General features: G+C 34.5%; 1 protein-coding gene across 3 annotated transcripts in view; it reads left to right on the top strand.

Moving 5' to 3' along the window:
- Cep162 (centrosomal protein 162) overlaps positions 1–22,761 on the top strand; it is an 88,152-nt gene that overhangs the window by 14,707 nt on the left and 50,684 nt on the right. For 2 of the 3 annotated variants that reach the window (XM_048804766.1, XM_048804813.1), the window contains exons 7-13: positions 10,744–10,862; positions 12,381–12,411; positions 13,083–13,199; positions 17,685–17,876; positions 18,413–18,494; positions 20,039–20,188; positions 22,208–22,487. In XM_048804766.1, the coding sequence (XP_048660723.1) occupies positions 10,744–10,862; positions 12,381–12,411; positions 13,083–13,199; positions 17,685–17,876; positions 18,413–18,494; positions 20,039–20,188; positions 22,208–22,487 (971 nt within the window). The remainder of the gene's footprint in view (positions 1–10,743; positions 10,863–12,380; positions 12,412–13,082; positions 13,200–17,684; positions 17,877–18,412; positions 18,495–20,038; positions 20,189–22,207; positions 22,488–22,761) is intronic. The other variant, XM_048804876.1, reaches the window with a different exon arrangement.

The raw sequence follows: 22,761 nt of genomic DNA, 5'->3' as shown, positions 1-22,761 counted from the left end.
TTTCGTCTTAAAATATATTTTGCTTTCGTCTTTGAAGAATACTTTTGCTCAATATAGAGTTTAGATTTTTTTCTTTGAACGCTAATTCCATTCTATTGTCTTCTGACCATAGTTTTCATGAGAAGTTCTTGAAATTCCTGTATTGTTATTTTGTATATCCAGTTGTCCCTTGGTATCTGTCGGGGACTAGTTTCAGGATTCCCTACAAATACCACAATCTGCAGGTGCTCAAGTCCCTTATATAAAGTGGTATATAATATTTGCATTATAAACTATACACATCCTTTCATATACTTTCAATCATCTCTAGTTCATTTACAATGCTTAATACAGTGTAAGTACTGTCTAAGTAGTTGTTATACTGTCTTATTTAGGGAAGTTAACAAGAAGTCTGTATGTTCAGTTCAGATACGGTTGTTTGTTTTTTCTCTATCTTTTCAATTCAATGATGATTGAATCCAAAGATAAAGAGGGATATAGAAGGCTGGCTGAATATTATCTTCTCTCTATTTCCAAGATTTTCTCTTTTCCTTGTTTTCTGGGAGTTTGATTATACTATGTCTTGGTGTGTCTTTCTTGTACTTATCCTGTTCAAAATTTGAAGTTGATTGAGCATCATTATAGTTTCCATCAAAATCAAAACATCTTCAAATATTTTTGCTTCTTGCCACCTGCCCTCTGATCCTAATTACAAATGTGTGAGAACACAAAATTTTGCCCTCTAGGTCACTGGGATGGTTCCATCTTTAAAAGTCTTTTAAACATTTACCCTTGTATTCTACAGTTTCTATTGCTATAGCTTCTAGTTCATTGATCTTTTCTTTAATCTGCTGTTAATTCCAAATATCCATTTGTTTGTTTTTTCCCCTTTCACTATAGGAATTCCTTTTGGATTTTAAAAATTTCTTCCTTATGTTCATTTTTTTCAAGTCTTGAATATTGGTCATCGTCTATGGATTACAGCATTTGTTCAGTTCTGGATAGTTTTATATTGGCTTTTTTTTTCCTGGTTATGGGATACTTGCTTCATTTTGGGGGATATTGTGGGGTTTAGATTGTTGAATATCTAAACTGTATTTTCTTCTTTTAAAACTTGAGCTTTGTTCTGGTAGATAGTTGACCCTGCTACTTGATCCTTTTGAGGCATATGTTTCTTAGGGGAAATTTAGAGTAGCCACTCTAAGTATCATTTAACCCTACTCTAAAGATGTATCCCTTCTGAGGTTTCTACTTAATGTCCCCAGTGATCAGTGTAGACTTTCCACTCAAGCAGGCTATTGGTGAGTCTTCTTGCTTATGAACTCTGGGAATTGTCCAGCCTGCAGCTTTGCAGTTGTTCTTGGCTCAACCTACACTTTAGCAGCTTAGCATTTAGTATAGGCTCAAGGGAGACACTGGGAAATGTTCCAAAACTGTTTCTACATACCTCCCTCCTCTCTTGATTACTGCCCTACAACTTTGGATTGCCTCAGCCTTTCTAAACTCTTGTCTCCTCAACTCAATGAGCTGTCCTCCCATTCCCTGCTTAGCATTGCAGAATATCCACACCCTCAGGTAGTTGTGAGGCTCATCTTGTGTTTATAATTTAGGATTGTGATTCCTTTAGGAATCACATTTTCACTGCCAGTTGTTCAGTGTTTGAAAACAACTGTTTTATACATTTTGTCCAGTTTACTAATTGTTTGCAAAGGAAGTTAAATATAGTTCCTGTAAGTAACTCCAGTACAACTGAGGAAAAAGTTCTTTAAATTGCATTATATTTAAAGTTTACAGCTAAATTTTCCAGAAAATAATGAAAAATGTCTCCAAAGGATCTTTTACACTGAATATGGTTTACTGTGTCTAAATTCGAAGAACATTTTCTGTATATGAAAATATTTTCAAAGTCACAAGAGTAAAGAATATCTAGAATATGTACCATCTTCTTGCCAAAAAATGTCAGAGTGTATGAGTTAATATTCTCATTATTTTCTAAATATGTAAGAGCCTGAATACTAAGTGATATTTGTCATATAAAAATCACTCAATTTGGTTTTGCTCTTTCATTATTATATGAATTTAATTTGCCTTGGTTCTTGTTTCTGAAATATTTGATATGCTGTTTTCTTTCCCTTTATCTTGTCTGATATAATTTCTTCTGAGCAGTCACCTGAACTACAAACAACATTTCTCATTTCTGTGAGAAATGTCAATGACATTTCCTTTTTATTTCTGACTGACTTTATTCATGGCAGACTCCCAGGAAGGGGGTTAGTTATTCATATGTTGTATGGGAGTATTTGCCTTTGGCTGTTCAGTTACTGAATGAGTACATTAAAATATAGTTTGGAATAATATAAATTGCATTAGCAGTTTTCCCATTCAGATAATATTTGAAGGGATCAAGGTAGAACTCATTGGTTGAGCACTTGCCTAGTATGTATGAGGCTCTGGTTTTAATCCCCAGCACTACAACAACAACAACAACAAAGTAAGATTTGGCTTTATTTACTTGTTAAGTAAGAGACTACCTAGCTAAATAATGCTAGCAACAATAATTACTATTATTAGCTAACTCTTGGGTATATTATATGTGAACTGCTGATCTGAACACTGTAATGCTTAACCTTCTCAGCAATCCTTTGAGATAAATACTATTATTACCCCACTTTACAACGGGAAAAGTGAAACCAAAAGAGTTTGTGACCTGCCATCAATTCTATAGCTAAATGTAGTAGAACAAAGAATTGATCTATGTCTTCTGTTTGCCTCCAGGTCATGCTGTTAAGCACTATGCTGTACTGTCTGAACTGTTTCTTACACTGCCTCTCTCTACTTGCTTATACACTACAACTCCTACCATTGAGTCCCAGATCCAAGCAGTTACCTGATTTCAACATCATACTCTGCCATATCTCCTCTCTCCTTGTTCAACTTTTCTTAAGTAACTCTAACCTCTGAGGTTACTTAAAATTTGATGGTCTGTCCAGTGTGGTGGTTCATGCCTCTAATCCCAGTGACTTAGGAAACTAAGGCAGGAGGATTACATATTTGAGGCCAACCTCAGCAATGTTGTAGCAAAACCCTGTCTCAAAGTAAAAAATTAAAAGAACTAGGATATAGCTCAATGGCAAGATGACCCTGGGTTCACTGCACAATTCCATTAGAATATTAAAATTTTAATAATCTTATATTAGGCCTATCACCTACAAGTATGTTGAATACCAAGTAATTGTCATTACTACTATGAGAATTTTCTTATATCCACTGTTGCTTAGAAAGTACCAAACATCACTCTTCTCATGTGAAAAAGAAACTTAAAGTGAGCCAGGTATGGTGGTGCATGCCTACAATCCCAATGATTCAGGAGACTGAAGCAGGAGGATCATAAGTTTTAGGTCAGCCTTAGTAACTTAGTGAGACCCTCAGCAACTTAGCAATATCCTGTCTCTGGGCTGTGGATGTAGCTCACTGGTACCATGCCCCTGATTTCAATCCCCAGTTCAGAAAAGAAAGAAAGAAGAGCTTCTCAGTCCTTGAATATAGGTACTAAAGCAATTAACTAGCTAATCTAGCTTGCCTACCTCAATTATAGTACACCTGCTGTTCCAAACTAATTTTTAATTGATTTTTTAAAATAAATGACAGCAGAATGCATTACAATTCATATTACACATATAGAGCACAAATTTTCATACCTCTGGTTGTATATAAAGTATGTTCACACCAATTTGCATCTTCATACGTGTACTTTGGATAATGATGTCCATCACATTCCACCATCATTGCTAACCCCCTGCCCATCCCCTGCCCTATCTAGAGTTTGTCTATTCCTCCCTGCTCCCCTTTTCTACCCCACCCTGAGTTCTTTAAATTGCATTATACTTAAAGCTAAATTTTCCAGAAAATAATAAGAAATGTCTCCAAAAGGGATCTTTTACACTTACTATGGTTTACTGTATCTAAATTCTAAGAATATTTTCTGTATATGAAAATATTTTCAAAGTCACAAGAGTAGAAAATATCTAGAATATGTACCATCTTCTTGCCAAAAAGGTCAGTTATAAGTTAATATTCTCATTATTTTCTAAACAATATGACCTTATATCAGAGAAAGTGACCTATATCAGAGAAAACATTTGGCATTTGTTTTTATGGGAATGGCTAACTTCACTTGGGAATCTTCTTCAACTCCATCCGTTTACCTGCAAATGCCATGATTTTATTCTCTTTTATTGCTGAGTAATATTCCTTTGTATATATATGCCACATTTTTCTTTATCCATTCATCTATTGAAGGGCATCTAGGTTAGTTGCACAGTTTAGCTATTGTGAATTGTACTGCTATAAGCATTGATGTGGCTGTGTCCCTATAGTATGCTGTTTTTAAGTCCTTTGGGTATAGACCAAGGAAGAGGAATAGCTGGGTCAACTGGTGGTTCCATTTCAAGTTTTCCAAGGAATCTTCATACTGCTTTCCATATTGGCTGCAACAATTTGCAGTCCCACCAGCAAAGTATGAGTGTACCTTTTTCCCCACATCCGCACCAACATTTATTGTTGTTTGTCTTCATAATAGCTGCCATTCTGACAGGAGTGAGATGAAATCTTAGAGTAGCATTTGATTTGCATTTCTCTGATTGTTAGCAATGATGAACATTTTTTCATATATTTGTTGATTGATTGTATATCCTCTTCTGAGAAGTCTCTTTTCATGTCCTTGGCCCATTTATTGATTGGGTTATTTGTTTTCTTGGTGCTTAGCTTTTTGAGTTCTTTATATACCCTAGAGATTGTGCTCTATCTGATGTGTGAGGGGTGAAGATTTGCTTCCAAGATGTAAGCTCTCTACTCACTTCACTGATTGTTTCTTCTGCTGAGAAGAAACTTTTTAGTTTGAGCCCATCCCATATATATTGATTCTTGCTTTTATTTTTTGTACTATAGGAGTCTTATTAAGGAATTTGGGGCTAATCCCACAGGATGAAGATTAGGGCCTACTTTTTCTTCTGTTTAATGCAGTCTCTCTGGTTTAATTCCTAGGTCTTTGATCCACTTTGAGTTGAGTTTTGTGCGTGGTAAGAGATAGGGGTTTAATTTCATTTTGTTGCATATGGATTTCCAGTTTTCCCAGCACCATTTGGTGAAGATGCTATCTTTTCTCCAATGCATGTTTTTGACACCTTTGTCTAATATAAGATAACTGTAATTATGTGGGTTAGTCTTTGTGTCCTATATTCTGTACCATTAGTCTACCAGTCTGTTTGGTGCCAATACCTTGCTGTTTTTGTTACTCTTGCTCTGTAGTATAGTTTAAGATCTGGTATAGTGATGCTGCCTGCTTCACTCTTCCTGCTAAGGATTGCTTTAGCTGTTCTGGGTCTCTTATTTTTTCCAGATGAATTTCATGATTGCTTTTTTTTATTTCTATGAGGAATGTCATTGGGATTTCTTTATGAGAATATAGTGCTTTTGGAAGTATGGTCATTTTGATAATATTAATTCTGCCTATCCAAGAGCAAGGTGGATCTTTCCATCTTCTAAGGTCTTCTTTGATTTCTTTCTGTAGGGTTCTGTAGTTTTCATTATATGTATCTTTTCCCTCTTTTGTTAAGTCGATTCCCAAGTATTTTATTTGTTTTGAGGCTATTGTAGTGGATTAGTTTTCCTTGTTTCCCTTTCAGATGATTTGTCACTGACATACAGAAATGCCTTTGATTTATGTGTGTTGATTTTATATCCTGCTACTTTGCTGAATTTATTTACTAGTTCTAGAAGTTTTCTGGTAGAGCTTTTTGGGTCTTCTAGGTATAGAATCATATCATCAGCAAATAGTGCTAACTTAATTTCTTCTTTTCCTATACATATCCCTTTAATTTCTTTTGTCTAATTGCTCTGGCCAGTGTTTCAAGAACTATGTTAAATAGAAGTGGTGTAAGAGGGCATCCCTGTCTTGTTCCAGTTTTTAGAGGGAATGCCTTCAATTTTTCTCCATTTAGAATAATGTTGGCCAGGGGCTTAGTGTAGATAGCCTTTACGATGTTGAGATATGTTCTTCTTATTCCTAGTTTATCTAGAGTTTTGAACATGAAGGGGTGCTGTATTTTGTCAAATGCTTTTTCTGCATCTGTTGAGATTATCATATGATTCTTATCTTTGAGTCTACTGATGTGATGAATTACATTTATTGATTTCCATATGTTGAACCATCTTGCATCCCTGGGGTGAATCCCACTTGATCGTGGTGCATGATCTTTTTGATATGTTTTTGTATTCGATTTGCCAGAATTTTTTGAGAATTTTTACATCTATGTTTATTAGAGATATTGATCTGAAGTTTTCTGTCTTTGATGTGTCTTTGTCTGGTTTTGGAATCAGGGTGATATTGGCCACATAGAATGAGTTTGGAAGAGCTCCCTCTTTTTCTATTTCCTGAAATAAATTGAAGACTATTGGTATTAGTTCTTCTTTAAAGGTCTTGTAGAACTCGGCTGTGTATCCATCTGGTCCTGGGCTTTTCTTGGTTAGTAGGCTTCTGATGGTGTCTTCTATTTCATCACTTGATATCGGTCTGCGTAAATTGTGTATATCATCCTGATTCAATTTGGGCAAATCGGATGACTTAAGAAATTTGTCGATGCCTTCAGTATCTTCTATTTTATTGGAGTATAGTTTTCAAAATAATTTCTAATTATCCTCTGTATTTCTGTGGTGTCTGTTGTGATGTTACCTTTTTCGTCATGTATGCTGGTAATTTGAGTTTTCTCTCTCCTTCTCTTCATTAGCATAACTAAGGGTCTGTCAGTTGTTTTTCAAAGAACCAACTTTTTATTTTGTCAATTTTTTCAATTGTTTCTTTTGATTTCATTGATTTCAGCTCTAATTTTAATTATTTCCTGCCTTCTAATGTTTTTGGTGTTGATTTGTTTTTCTTTTTCTAGGGCTTTGAGATGTAATGTTAGGTCATTTATTTGTTGACTTTTTCTTCTTTTAAGGAATGAACTCCATGCAATGAACTTTCCTCTTAATACTGCTTTCAAGTGTTCCAGAGATTTTGATATGTTGTGTCTATGTTCTCATTGACCTCTAAGAATTTTTTAATCTCCTCCTTGATGTCTTCTGCAACTCATGCTCATTCAGTAGCATATTGTTTAATCTCCAGGTATTGGAGAAATTTTTATTTTCTGTCATTGATTTCTAATTTCAATCCAATATTGGCTTATTTTTGTTATTTAACTTCACTTGATTTTCTCCTTTGATTAGCTTTTTCTTTAGGGTTCTACCTCCCTCAGCTGATTTTCATTGTTTTTCGTTTCCTCTTCACAGAATATTTTTCCAAGGATGTTTTGTAGTGCCGATTTTTAGGTATAAATTCTTTTAACTTTTGTTTATCAGGGAAGGTTTTTATTTCATCATCAAATCTAAAGCTTAATTTTCCTTGATACAAGATTCTTGGTTGGCATCCATTTTCTTTCAGAGCTTGATATATGTCGTTCCAGGATCTTCTAGCTTTCAGGGTCTGTATTGAAAAATCTGCAGTTATCTTAATGGGTTTTCCTCTATATGTAATCTGATTCCTTTCTCTCATGGCTTTTAAAATTATCTCCTTATTTTGTATGTTGGGCATTATTATTATAGTGTGCCTTGGTGTGGATCTGTTGTGATTTTGTACATTCAGTGTCCTGTAGGCATTTTGAATTTGGATTTCCAGTTCATGATTCATGTTTGGAAAGTTTTCTGATATTATTTCATTGAATAGATTGTTTATTCCTTTGGTTTGGACCTCTGTGCCCTCTTCTATCCTAGTAACTCTTAAATTTGGCCTTTTTATGCTGTCCCATATTTCTTGAATGATTTCTTACCATTATCACTGTGTGGTCTACGTTCTTTTCAAGATTATATATTTTGTCTTCATTGTCTGATGTCTTGTCTTCCAAGTGGTCTACTCTTGGTGATGCTTTCATTTGAGCTTTTAATTTGATTTATTGTTTTTCATTTCAAGGATTTCTGATGTGTGTGTGTGTGTGTGTGTGTGTGTGTTTAGAACCTCTATTTCCCTGTTGAGGTGATATTTTGCTTCCTGTATTTGTTTATGTAGCTCCTTGTTGAAATGATCTTTCACTGCCTGTATTTGCTCTCTTACATCTTCCTTGAGTTCACAGAACATTTTAATCATGTATATCCTGAACTCCTTCTCTATCATTCTGCTGTGGCTGCCAAGGATTCTAATAATGTGGTGTGTTGATTTGTTTGAGGCACTTTCTTCCTTTGTCTTTGCATGTTGCTTGTGTGTCTTCCCTTCTAGCTCTGTGGGTCCTGGGTGTTATTGTTTTTACCCTACATGTTTGTAGTGCTCTTGTAGGGTTCTAACACCTCTCCTTTGTGTGGAAGGACAATGTTAACAGAACCTAATATCAACAATATACCATCTATGAACAATTTGTTGCTATTAAGATGTTTAGAGTTTGGTCTCAGTGTACAGAAATGTTGGATTTGATCATTATCTATAATAAGTAGTTTTGTAAAAGGGTTTACAGTTTATGATGGTGGACAATGACCTGGGGGTGGGGCATAGGACGATATGCTGAGGAGGCAGGATGTGAGGATATAGAATTAATGTATCTTAGGAAGGGTGAAAGAGAAATCTAATGAAGAGGGTTAGTTACAAGAGAATAGACAAAGTAATTTAAGGTAGGCAAGTACACGGTAAGGCAGTAGAGTACATAAAACAAACACACATATGTATTTAGAAAAAAAAAGGATGTTAAAATAGTAAAAATTGGAGAGGAAAAGAAAAATGAAAGAAGAAAAAAGGAAAAAGGGCATATACAACACCTTTATATTATATTATTCAGATGTTCCAGATCTCAAAATCCTATTTCATGCAAAGTTCTTGTTTTTACGTATGTTGGGAATGTGAGAGTGGTAGGATAGAGAGGTATAAGAAACAAGTGAAAAAAAAAATGCTCGAAGGAAAAAACCAGGATTGTTGCTAGTTTTAGAGATCCCTATTGTCCCTGCTTCTCTTCTCATCCAATAGGTGGGTTGTCTGTTGTAAGCTGGTGTCTCTGCCCTCAGGATGGTGGAGGTAACCGGGGTGGGATGGCTGGTCCTAGTGCAGGGTGCCTGGAAGCAGTGAATGGCACTCGCCAGTCCCTGCAGGGAGACTGCACCTCAAAGGTCTCTTTTTGGGACCACTTATATGACTTGAGCACCTGGTACTATCTCCCTATCTTTCTTGGAGATTTCCCAGTTCCTGGTCTGTTAGGCTCCAAACTTTAGCCCCATCTCCCTCTCCTATAGCAGTTCCCAATTGCAGGAACTCCCACACCGGGGCTCCCGTGGGCAGCATCCTGGTTGTACTGCGTACAACTGAGAGTTGTTTTGTGTTGGGCAACTACTATTGGGTTTCCACCACTAGGAAGAGGGGGAAGTTGGAAAACTGGTACCTGGCCAGCTGGTGTTTGGGTGGGGTTGGGGCAGCCAGGTGATGGCTTTGTACTGGGGGTAGGTAGCAGCTGAGTGTCCTGCGTGGGAGCAGAGTGAAGTCTGGGGGTTCTGCAGATGTGCTGATAGGTGATTCTGCTAAGGCGCTCTCAAGCTCTGCATTGGCTAGAACTTTGAGGGGTTGGGTGTTGGGAGCCAGGAGTCCTGCGCAGGTTCACAGTGCTGGTGATTTCTGCATGAAAGCAGCTGCATAAGGTTCCTCTAACACTCTGAGATGCAGTATTCCGATTAGTGAGATCGGAATTACGAAGTGGATCTGGATTACGAAGTAACCCAGAATGCTGCCTCCCTCTGGCTTGCCATCTTCCTTCTCTCTCAAACTCATTTTTTATGATATAAAATAGACATATTTCTATTAATTGCATCTGCATTGTCCTCTGCATGTAAGAGAAGAGTAAAAACTATTCCAGAAGCAACAGCATAGGACCCATGCAGTCTGTTTCCTATGAGGCCATCCTGTTCCTCACTGTGATGTAATGTACTTTTTTTTTTTTTTACAACTAAGATGGCATTCATTTTCAAAATGGTACCACTCTGAAAGGGGTGCTCCCCTTCAACCCACAAGTCGTAATTAATCCTTTGGATTTAAGAGCTATAAACAACTTGAAAAATCAGTGAAGAGATCCTGACCAAGTATGCACCATCTTCTCCATAAATAGGCTAATGGAGACACCTTTGCTTCTGCTGCAGAGCCACTGAGACATTGAGTCTTTAGCCAAGAAGTGCCTGTGATTGGGAAACACCAAAGATCATATAGGGTCAGTATTGACCTAAGGGACAGGTCAGAGATCTTTCAAAAGTATATTAAAGGATTACAGGCAGGGATACCTGCTGAGATCAAAATAAGAAAAATCCAACCTTTGTAAGAGTGTCAAGATTTCACAAAAGTGCTGCCTTTTATAAGTAATCAACTGGAGATTTAAGTTTTGAAGAAACAAAATTGAAAGTTCTATTTAAAATGATAATTAAAATTTTTTAGACAGCTCTACAAATTTTTAACTGGGTAATAATATAAAAGCTTAAAAATTTAAAGCTTAGAACTATTTGAAAGTACAAAAAAATGAAGTAAACCCAAGATAGTCTTATAAATTGAACTCTTATCAAATCTTTGCAAAACATATTCTTTAAACATACTTTATGTAAAACAAATAAATTGTTCTCATGCAGACTTCTGCCTTTGGAAATCAACAATCTTTCCCCAGAATTTGACTTTTTTGACAGTGTGATTCTTGTACTTTTTAAAATTATTTCCTTCAGAAAATTACACGGATGATTTTGAAGATGCAGAGGATATAGGTGTACCTTTGATTTCTAAAGATGAAGAGACTCATTTCAAGGAAAATCTCAAATCAGAAAAAATAAATGTACCCAAACAGGTATACATTGATTATATATTTGACAGTTTTGCTACTTCTTTTATCAACTTGGATGACTATTGCCATATAGGGGGTTCTTCATAGTCTTGTTCAATATTGTAAACTTATTTGTCTTTTGAGACTCAAACATTTTCTTAACTCAGAATATCAATTTAATGTAAAATCTAAAGAACAAAATCAAAGTATCAGTGAATTTATGAGTTGTTTTTTTGCCAGATTATTTCCTTAAATCAAGCTTTAGAAATTGAAACAATTAAAATGTAAAACTTATTTTTAAACTTGTATCTGAAATTACACTTCTCTTTGGTAGGTCTTTTCCTTGTGAAGTATAATAAATACCATTTCTCAGTATATGTTATTGGTAACATTAGTATCTGAAACTTTACTTTGTTAAGGAAGTATATTATTTCATTCACATTAAGCAGTACCATACTCTAATCCTCTCATTTCTCAGTTCTTCAAGATTTATTCAGGGCTATTGCCAACTGAATAGAATTTATCTTTGAAAAGTTAGTGAGCTAACTAGTAGGATAATTGCTAATTGTTATTCTTCTTATTCTGGATACAGTCTCTTTTGGAACTGTATGTTACAACTAGATGATTTGAACATGTACAAAACCATAGACTCTCTTGAAGAGAAAAATAATTTGGGGTATCCATAAATACTCCTATCTTCAAGTTTACTTCACTCTGAGGGGAAAAAATAAGCTTAGAAATAACACAAAGATTGATATGGCCTTGACCAATTTAATGGATTTTTATTTGAAATATGGCCATTATAATATTTTATAAAAAATTAGTAAGTCAGTAGAAGGCACAGTAGTACAATGTATCAAGAAAATCTACCTACATAAAAATGTGTCAACCTAAGTATGGAGGGCTTAGAGAGAGCTGTCTGCTTAGGAGTCAAAACAGGAAGAAATTAAAGCACTGCTGTTAATGAGAGGACCATACCCACTGCCTAATCCGGTGGGCAATAAGATGATACTAATTAGAAAACATACTCTAAGGAACTTGTAATATTGAAGAACTTCATCTGTCTTTCCATTTGGTGGCCTGGATTTCTAAAAGTTTTGTCTTTTAAAACAGATGAAACACGGAGTGTATGTTATATTTGATTATAATTTTGAATGATAAGGGAAAAATGGTAATGTTATAATTGCAGGCTGTTGTTTGAAGTAACTCTATTATCTTAATGTTAAAAAAACAGATTTTTGAATAAAGTAAATGAGCACATGATACTTAGATATTTTAAGCAAGGCTTTTTAAGGACTAAATTAGTTTTAGTAATTGGCAAGGTTTGAAAGAGATTTTTAGAAGTTCTTTCAGAACTATAGTCCCTTAGGCTTGGAAAATTATCAGTGAATGAGAGTGGTGATGGGAACCTAAAAAGCGGTCTCTGTTCTTCTCACAGTGGAGTAAAGCACTGGTTTTCAAATTTGTAACTGTTTGCATTGAAGTTGTTTTATCTACTTTTGATTTCACGAACTATATAATTATTTTTATCCTTTAAATTAGGAAGAAGAGAAAACCCGTATGCTGGCTAATGGTAAATATTATGTATACTCATGTGTTTTAGTTGGCCAAAAATTAGTGTGTTCAAAATTCTATCAAAATAATTCTGAAAAATCACTCTTTTGTTTTTAAATATCTCTAAGGAATTAAAGTTCATAACTTTTCTTAATCATGAGCATATCTTAAATCAAGTGTTACATTTAAGAATGTTTCCTTTTATTTTTCTCAGGCCCTTTGCCTTCCACTTATAAATACACATCAGACCTGTATATAATCATAAATATGTATGCAAATGTTAGCCTACTTTTTTGTGCATATATATTTATACACACATACATATAAAATGATATACCATTTAGAAAGGTGTGATGGTGCATGCCTATAATCCCAGTGGCTCAGGAGGCTGAGACAGGAGGATCAAGAGTTCAAAGCCAGTCTCGGCAACAACAAGACACTAAGCAACTCAGTGAGACTTTGTCTCTAAATAAAATACAAAATAGGGCTGGAATGTGGCTGAGCAACTGAGTAACCCTGAGTACAGTCCCTGGTTACCCCCTACCCCCCAAAAAATTATATACCATTTATGTATAAACATCTATTTTTATGCATTTTATTTTGTTTTATGCACATGATTAATTTTATTAGATCAAAGGAACCACACACATTTCTACGTTCCTTATATTTTTTTCTTTTATATTCTTCCAGTTGTGCTGCTTGATTCATTAGACTCTATTGAAGAGGTAAACCTTGATGAACAAGATAAAGCAACAACTAAGCCAGAGGCCCTACCAGAAAAGACTGAAAATGAAATGACAGGAACAGGTAAAAGGGAAAAGTTGTCTATTCTCTAAATATGGAATACTTTATGACTAACTGGTTTCATTCCTTAGGGAAACATGTAAAATAACCATATTGACAAAATTTTAAGTCTTTTTTCTAATTAAATTTTTCTATGGTATTTAACAATTTAATCAGAACTTGCTAATGGTGACCCTTAATGCTGATGGATCAAGTTGAGCGTGGTTAAATAATTACAAGAATGATGCTGTTGAAGCAAAGTGTAGGTGAATATTAATTAATTTGCTGTGCCTTTCCAAACTATTCAGTTTAATTTGTCATGTGTAGAAGAAATGGGATCGTTGCCTTACTATGCTTTTCCAAAGTTTCCTTTCTTTAGTAAAAAACTAGGTTACATCCCCAAATCCTAGGATACAACTAACTAGTCTTTCTTAAAGCTTTGGTCTCAAAAGATCTTTGAGACAATGCTTTCTCAAACATTTTCAAGCAATGAAACCCTTATCTCTGGTTGAAATTTCATATAGAACTCTCTATATAGGCAAAATGCTATTTTCTCTCTCAATATAAGAATATAAGGATACATTGGTAACATTTACCTATAAAATTAGTGAAAACAATAAAATGGTCTTTTGAAAATTTTGTTATATTCTCACAACACTGTCAGTCTTCCACTGTGAGTATATGTTGTTTTTGTTGTATAGTAAAAAATATTCTTGGTTTACCACATGAATAGTTGCAAATGGGAACTTTTTAATCAGCTTGCTTTGCAGTCTTTCAGGATATTTATTAGTGAACTAAACTTATTCAGACACTTGGATAAAAGAACAGTGACTGAATCACAAACTCTAAACATCAGCTTGCATTTCATTTTTATTTTATTTTTTTGTTTTTATTACTGAAGTATAGTATACCTGTAGAAAAGTTCATGTATCATAATAGTGTAACTTAATGAATTTTTAAATACTAAACACACTCATGTAATCAGCAACCAGACCAGAAAACAAAAGAAGACCCAGACCACAATGTCCTGTCAAATCTCTTATTTCTAGTTACTGTACTTCCAAAAGTCATCACTGTCTGGATTTGTTGAACCTTTTTTCATCTTCAAATATAGATATAAAAGTCAAAAAATTAGATCTTTGTATGAGACAGAATTTTTCCATCAAGGATGTTACTCACTTGTTGACCAGCTGACTCTTCTACCATAATGAAAGTGTGTGCAGAGCCCATGCCCCTCAGCCCTGCTACTATTTATTTGAATAAATATGCCACATAGATGTGATGATAGTCGACTTGCACAGTATTCAGTAAGCAGACAGGAATTATTTTAATGAAACAATGCAAAACTACAACTTTTCTAATCAGAAGTAATTATAAGAAGCTCATATATGTGGAGGATAGCCAGAGAAATTTTAAGATATGCATAAAAACAAGAGAAGGCAAAAGTTATCAAAAATATTATGTCTTCGAAATACCACTGTTTTGGAAATTACATGAGTAGGAAGATCAGGTTTTATTATGATTTTTAAGTTCCAAAGCATAATTTTGTGTGTGATGCTAACCAAACATCTGTGGAGCCCAAGATTTTCCCTGAAAAACTGTGATTATTTTTATAACAGTAGGAAAACTGCTATTGTGGGTTGTTAAGAAAAACTCGAAAATGAGAAGTGTATTGCTAAACACAAAAATTCTAAGATGGCCCAATGTGTAAAAAGCTGTAGTTCTTAAGTTTTGTTTCTTAAATGTTCTTGACTGAAATATTTTGATTAGTCAATTACTAGAAGATAGTAGAGCATGAATTTTCTATCATTTAGACATGGATTCATAGTCCTAGCTTTGCCACTTACCAGCTGTGTGACACCAGACAATTAATTACCCTAAGCCTGTTTCTTCTTTAAGATGAGGTCTTATAATTGTCAATAGAGATAATGTGCAGTACATTGCTAAGATTATCATCCTCTGCTATAATAAAGAACCTGAAGGATATAGTATAAGCACTTTGGGGCTGTGAACTATTAAATTTAGTGTATTTCAAAATTACAGTCCGAAGTCTTCAAATGAGCATCTGAACTTGGTATTAAAACTGATAATTTTGATGGTTGTTTTGTTTACCATGTTTCTCTTAATAATAAGTAGATGGTTTGATTAAAATATTGTCAAAGATTATCTCTTATTATAAGTGATATCATTTGTGAAATTCTCTGCTTTTTGTATTAAGACATTATCAAATATAAAAATGATATTTTCTTAGCATCAAGCCAGATGTAACCTTTCCCTTACTTTCATTTGTCTCCCAGGCAAGTACCATTTTGTGCTATGGCTGCATGACTGGATAGTGTCACAGAATGATACTATTGCTCCATGAAACTAGGCCCTTTCCTCTGAAAAACAGGATTTGACACTTCTCAATTTTCTAAATTTGAAAAATATAGGAAGCTTTTTACTTGTAATATGTATAAAATAATTACATAGTTTTCTCTTTTTTTAATAGGTATATAAGTAAGCCTCCCCCCTCTCACTTTTTTTTTCCTAAAATGCCTGAAGAAAAGTTAATTTTCATGTTCATGGAATTAATTTTAATATGATTGATAAAGGACTCAGGTTAGGAAAAAGTACCTTTCCCTGCTGTTTTTGTTTGTTGTCTTTATCCTCCTTCTCCTAACTTTCAGGTCATTTATTTTTCTGCATGTTTGATCTTTTGTTGCTTTAAAGCCTGGAGGCTCCTCTGACACCTCATTCCCATTAAATTGGGTGCAAACATTCATCATCAGAGTCATTTCTTTTATGAATATTCTGCAGATATTTAAGTGAACTAATATATTTGTAAAGGACAGAAAATTTTGCTTGTATTCTTTTTTTTTTTCATAAAAATTCTTTCAGTAGTGCTACTCTAAGTGTGACTGGTGGTTTAGAGGGAAAGTTCGGTTCAGGAAAGATCTTTGTCCTCATGTCCTCTTAGAAAATCTCTGCCCCTTAACTCTTATTAATTCTGTTCGAACTGTATTCCAAATAGCCCTGGTGACCTGAAGCATTAGCTAGAAAGACATTTCACCATAAGGTATTCTTATACGCTCATATGTGGCACTCAACTATTTCTTACTTTTAGAGTTGAAAATAGCACTCAACTGTTTCTTACTTTTAGAGTTGAAAATAGCCCTTCGGAGGTGTGCACTATACAGTTTAAAGTATATAAAAAAGAAAAGCTGTATGTGTGAAGCTATATATATACATACACACACGTATAAATTTTTAAACAATTAACTATGAATATCAAGGGAAGAAAAGACTGGTCACCCTATTTCTTTCACTTTTTTCCCCTCTTCTATGACTTATTCTCTAATTTTGAAACTTCTGCTAGGAATGAAAATTTAAAAAATGATTAAGAAAACACTCTAATATCTGACATTATTGTGATTCGTTTCTTCAAATTATTCCTTATAGAATCTATTTGTCAGCTGGTAGGAAGAGAAGGTTAATAGAAGGAAGAGTTAACAGTGACATTAAGGTTTCTATTTGGGGTAACTGAGTAAATAATACTCTCATTAGCTAAAATAGGAAATACAGTAGAACAAGTTTTGGTGAGGGAGAGGAATATAATAAATTTATCTGATGTTATTTATTTGATGTTAGATGTGATGTACTTATCTGATAATCTAAAGGTCTTAAAGAATTTATTTAGAAAAGAGATAAGGACAAAAGACATAGATTGGGGAGACATGAGTATATGAGTAATAGTTAAAAATTTAAGGGACTCAATGGAATTAGTCATCTTAAAAAAAATAGAAGGTTAAAAAAGAGGGCTAAAGATAGACACCCCACTTCCCAGGATAAGCCACTGAATTTAAGAAATGGAGAAGCAGCCCTCAGCTTTGTAGGCAGACCAAGGCAAAGAAAGGAAGAAGAAACAAATCAGTAGGAAAAGGACAATGGCAGGTGTTTCACAGGTTTGAAAAGTACTAAAGATGGATGGATTGGGCCATTAAGAAATTACTTTGGATTACATTAGCTTTAGCAAGTTGTTGGAATAAATAGTGGATTGCACAGTGAGAAGAATAAATTGTAATTGAAAAAACTGCATACTACAAGATGGTTTGGAACAGGAGAGAGAGAAAGAGAGAGAGAGAATGGTAGCAGTAAGGGAAAGGTAGAATCCTTCAAAGGAATGTGTCAGTTTGGGAAATTTTTATCCAGTTTTAAACAATGCAAAGAGGTTGCTTAAGGATAATGGGAAGAGAGGGCAGTAACTAGTGAGGTCAGACTTTACAGTCACCTTGTCAGACAGGTCTCAAATTGCTAAAATACAGTTATTGAGCCTGTTGTGATTTTTATATTGATAGGCTATAGTCATGGATTATGTAGGTTTCTACTTTGCTGTGCTTTTATAGTGTTGCTATTGTCCTACAGCCTTGTTCACCATTCCTAATTGGATTGAGAAAGGGTAATAGTGTTTTATATTTCTCATGTGTTGATGATGTAATTATACCTAGGAATTTATATTTATTTCAATAGGCCTGTCTTATGGACAGAGCAATAGTGACATTGAAGCCCTACATCATGCTTATTGTCATATAGCTCATTCTTTGGAAGATGCAGAAGAACAAAGAACTGAGAGTAATACAGTAGAAAATATCAAGAACTTAGTGAAAGATCATCCTCAAGAAAATGAAGAGTCTTCAAAAAACATCTCTACTACTGAATCTGGTAAAAGCTGATGGGTGGGTGGGTGGGTGGGTGGATGGATGGATGGATATAAGTTTCAACTCTTTGAAACCCTCTCTAAATATTTTCCAGTGTAGTTTAATTTAAATAATAATTTGTCTAAGTGATTGTTTCTGTTTCTGAACTTGAAGGATTTATTCAGATGAAATCCAGAATCATTGCTTTAACTAAAAAGAATCAAACAGAATAAAATTTCAGTTCCTCTTCTAATATGCTTTGACCAAATTAAAACTTAGTTGACATTTTTTACTTTTAATGTACCTATATTAAAGATTTTTAAGATCTCAACTAAATACATACTTAGCAAACATATAAATATAAACCTGATATTGACATTAGAAATATGTATTTGATTTTGATATTTGATAAATATCAAAGGAGACTTTCCTGGTACAAACACATTATGGTGGGAAGCTGGGTTTATTGTGCATTTTGTTAACTATGTCCATTAGAGAAAATGAAAATTAAGTAATTGCCTTTCAATTTTTGGTTTCTCCTTTAACTTTTTCCCCTCTTAGATCTGCCCACAGTAGAGGAGCTAATGAAACCTATCAGAATAGATTCTTTTGGGATCACTGGTCTTGATTTACAACCTGTCAGGTATGAGTTTTTTGGAATGTATTGTACAGGTGAATTGATTGGTTCATTGAGTTTTTAGTTGCTTATTTGTGTACTGCTTTGTCATTGGAAACTTATGCAATCGTTTTTTTTCCACTTACTCCTTCCTAGTGAATTATTAATGTCTAAATTACTCATGTGTATCTACCTATAAGCCTCTGCATGCTCTCTTTGTATTTATTCTCATTCCGATAATTATCAAAATTCTTCTAGTGCTAAAAAAATTTGCTACTAAGAAAGTTCCTACCATTAATTAGTACTAAAGCTCCTCACTGAAAAATTTAATCTCTTCAACTTTCAATAGAATAGAAGGAGTTTATTCACAGTTTGGGGAAAGTAAATTTTATTGTGGTTTGCTTCTTTATAAACCAGTAAGTTTTGACTTAGTCATAGACTGGCCATAATCTCACAGGGTGAGTTCTGTGATGATAGGAGAAAAGGACTTCATAAAAATGCTTTACTGCCAGTACAGTTTAATAGAAAAGTGTGCAACCCAATGTGATTCTTCGACACAGAATAGCACTTTACAGTAACCTTTGCATTTTATGTCGCATTTACAGTGTGACATCCCATGTCACATGATCCTCATAATATATAAGACAAGCTTCTTTATTCTCATCATTCAAATCATGAACCTGAATTAAGCCAAACCTAGTGGTGGAACTCTCATAAGAACCAGATGGTGGTCACAACAGCTCACATTTCTCATGCTTACCATGCACAGGTACAATGCAAAGTTCTTTACATACATTATTTAACCCTTCAGGCAACCCCATGGGCATAGTCCATTATTATTCCTGTTTGACAGACAAGAAAACTGAGTTTGAAGGCTAAAATAAATAAATTACCCAAGCTCAAATGATTGTAACCAGAGAACACAGGCAATCTTTAACCATTTGTGTTGTCAGATCTTTAATCTTTATGAAATATTTCTGTGAGACTTTCATCTAGTCACTTGCTTGCTCCTTTGTGTTCAACAGACACATCTGAGCCCTTCCTGCACTACTTCTCATCATGTAAATGTACATGGAAGTGATTTCTTGTCATTATTTCCACATTTGGCCTATTGGGAGGAAATAATACAGTGAAGTTTACACTAAAATTCTTGCTAAATATAGTATTCTTCCACTTATCTTTAGTGCTAGGTAGTATTTTTAAAGGGGAGACTGCTCACAGAGTATTATTGTTTGGAGGTGTGTTAGTGGGGTTGAGGGTAGGGCTCAGCTCCACACAGTCATTTCATGACTCAGACTGTTTCTGTCATCTTGCTGGGCATCACCCAGCAAGCTTATAGGGAAGGAGAATGATTTTCTTCTAATGGCCTCAACACAGAAGGGCCATAGTATGTCAGCTCACATTCTCTTGGTAAAAATGAACACATCTAACTAGCTAACCATTCCAAGAGGTTTGAGAAATGTGGTTTGCTTATGTGCCTAGAAAGAAAAGCAAATTAGTTTTGTAATTATCTCTGTCAGAATATACCCTTCTAATAATGAAATTTCCATTTCACTCTTCTTCACACATAGACACACTCATCTTCTCCCTAAAGCAGATAGCCCAAAGTACCACTCAGGACTGCCTCCATTTGAAGGACCAGGATTTCCTGATGAAGCGCAGTCCTCTCCATCAGGTTTGGGTGTGGCTCCACCTTGTCCACCAATGGATGAAGTAAAAAGGCAAGTTATATGCTTCCTTTTAGTATATAATGATGAAACTACAACAAATACTCCTATTCAGAAAAGGAAAGTATGAGGAAAACACAGCAACCAGTGTTGCAACTTTGAAAACACTGGAATGACTTTGTAAAGACCCCCCACTTTGGGGATGGAGATTTTCCTTGATTAAGTTATTCTAGTCTGCGAGATATTGTTCTGTATAGCCCCTGGTTCCCATCTTTGGAGGATTCATCTTGTATGTTATTACCATTGGCCCCAACCAAAGTAGGTTTTGTGAGGACCAGGTGCCCATCCTGGGGGCTACACTGCTTTTTCAATCCATTTCTTGCCTATAGGTAGTTTTAGTGCTCCCAGGGGCTGACATTTTGCATTTTTGTTTTGTTTCAAATAGGATTGTGTGATTTCAGAAAGTTTTTAGTAACCTTCTGATCTGTTTGATTCCAGTTAGATCCATATGCCAGTAATTGCACTTAAAGTTCTTTGCTAGACAAAGGTTTTAAATCTGCTTTACATCTAGGGTTCCTTGAAACTCTTTTTTGTTTGTTTGGTTTTGCTCTCAGTTTATTTGCAGCTCTTTGGATATTTTGGGAAATAGAACCTTAAATGTGAAATGGATATCTTCATTGCCAAGAGACTGATGAATTCTTTTTGACTGAGATGTCTCATAAAACCTCATTTCTTATACCATTTATCAACGCATAGTTTTATTCTATGGGTCCAGACAGACAGAGTGAATCCAGTGGGCCCCAAGTTTCTAGACTCTTGTCTATTCCCTTATATTGTTCCTTATAAACCAGACCAGTCTATGTGGAGCTCATCTGTTTTTTTTATATATCTTATTAAGTGAAAGCAGCCAGTAGTAGATAGGAGTAAAATCTGTTCTGTCCAGCCATTTATCTTAGTACTCCAGGTTTAGTAGGTAAAGAAGCTCTTCTTTATAAGCTGTTGTAGGTGCCAGTTTAGCACGTGTTTTGTACTATAAAACAGATCTTCAGACTCTGCTATCAGTTTCCTCCCACCCACAACCTGACCACTAAGCCACTGCATTGATCTCTTATCATCCTAGCATTTACATTTCCAAAGGCAAGAACTAGTGACAGGCACCATCTAGATGAAAAGTAGCAAGGAAGTATTATTTACTTAATACCCAATAAGAATGGAAAACAATCTTGATTAGGTTCTGCTGCTGTGAAGAAGGGAAAGCACTATTACATATTCTGATGATTTCAACTACTTAAGTTTAGCAATTTCTAGGAAGCCAGTCCATATTTGGGAAATTGGTAGCCTCTTAAACTTTTCTTGAATCTTATTTCATTAATTATAAAATTAAATGACTTAATTGACTATGATTATGATTAAATAATTTGGGAACAAACAATTCTCACTTTTTGGAGTCCCCATAGTTTTCTGGTATTTAACCAAATTTAGTACATTTCCATTTGAATTGTTTCATTTAAGTAGTTTAAAATACAGAAATGGTTTTAAAATCTAGTGATTTTTCTGTTCTGCTTTAAAAATTTCCATATTATGATTACATTTTATGCTTCTTAGTGTTTATACTGTCTTCTTGGCATAAATTATACTTACCTCTTTAGTTTCTTCCAGAAATGTGTAAATGTTTTTTCTGCTTCAAATGCATGCTGACTTAATAAAAAACTATGGACAAAAGGTTCATTACAAAAAGTTCATTTTTAAACTTATATTATGTTTTTCTTAAGCAAAAGCACAATCTCAGTCTTGTTTGATATGGCCTTTCTTTAAAGTAGGTCTCAGTCACTTATATATTATACTGCATAGTACTCTGTTCTGCTGCATGAAAATGATCTGAAATTAAAAACAGTTATGTGATACTATGTGAGTATCCTATGTTAACCAGAATTGTAAATAATATATTTAACATTTGTAACTTAATTTGGATAGTCAGCAACTTATAGTGTGTATATCTCTGTGTGTATAACTTAATATTTGAGGAATTGTGTTACATGGAGTTTATTCTCTGTATCCTGTTTTTGTTTATAGTTCTAAGAAAGTGACTGATAGTAAAGAAGCAGAATATGTTAGCTCTTTACCCCTTAAGATGAATGCAAATATTATGTCTCAAGACCCAAGACACGTGAACCGATATTTTGACAAAAATGAGAACGTGATTTTACAAAAGACAACAAATGAAACTATGAAAAATAGCTGTCCAGTGGTAACTGCTATGGAAGAACACATTGATAAAATGTACCTTGATATTTTGAAGAAAAAAATATCTGTTGATACTTCATTATTACCTCGGGATGACAAAACGAACAAAGTAAGTGCTTATAATCTAAACTGATTTGCTGTATTGAAAAATGAAGTTATGTGCTGGGGTTGTGGCTCAGTGGTAGAGCACTCGCCTAGCTCATGCAAAGCCCTGGGTTCGATCCTCAGCACCACATAAAAACAAATAAACATATTGTGTACAACTAAAAAATAAATATTTTTTAAAAAATAAAGTTATGTAAAGCATATAAATACTAAAAATAAGTATAAGCTAGTGGGGTTGATTACATACTAACCCCCACAGAAGATTCTGAGTGAGGGTG

Source organism: Marmota marmota, unplaced genomic scaffold, assembly GCF_001458135.2.
Source record: "Marmota marmota marmota unplaced genomic scaffold, marMar, whole genome shotgun sequence".
In the NCBI taxonomy this organism is placed as follows: domain Eukaryota; kingdom Metazoa; phylum Chordata; class Mammalia; order Rodentia; family Sciuridae; genus Marmota; species Marmota marmota.
This window is presented reverse-complemented; position numbering and strand designations above follow the sequence as displayed.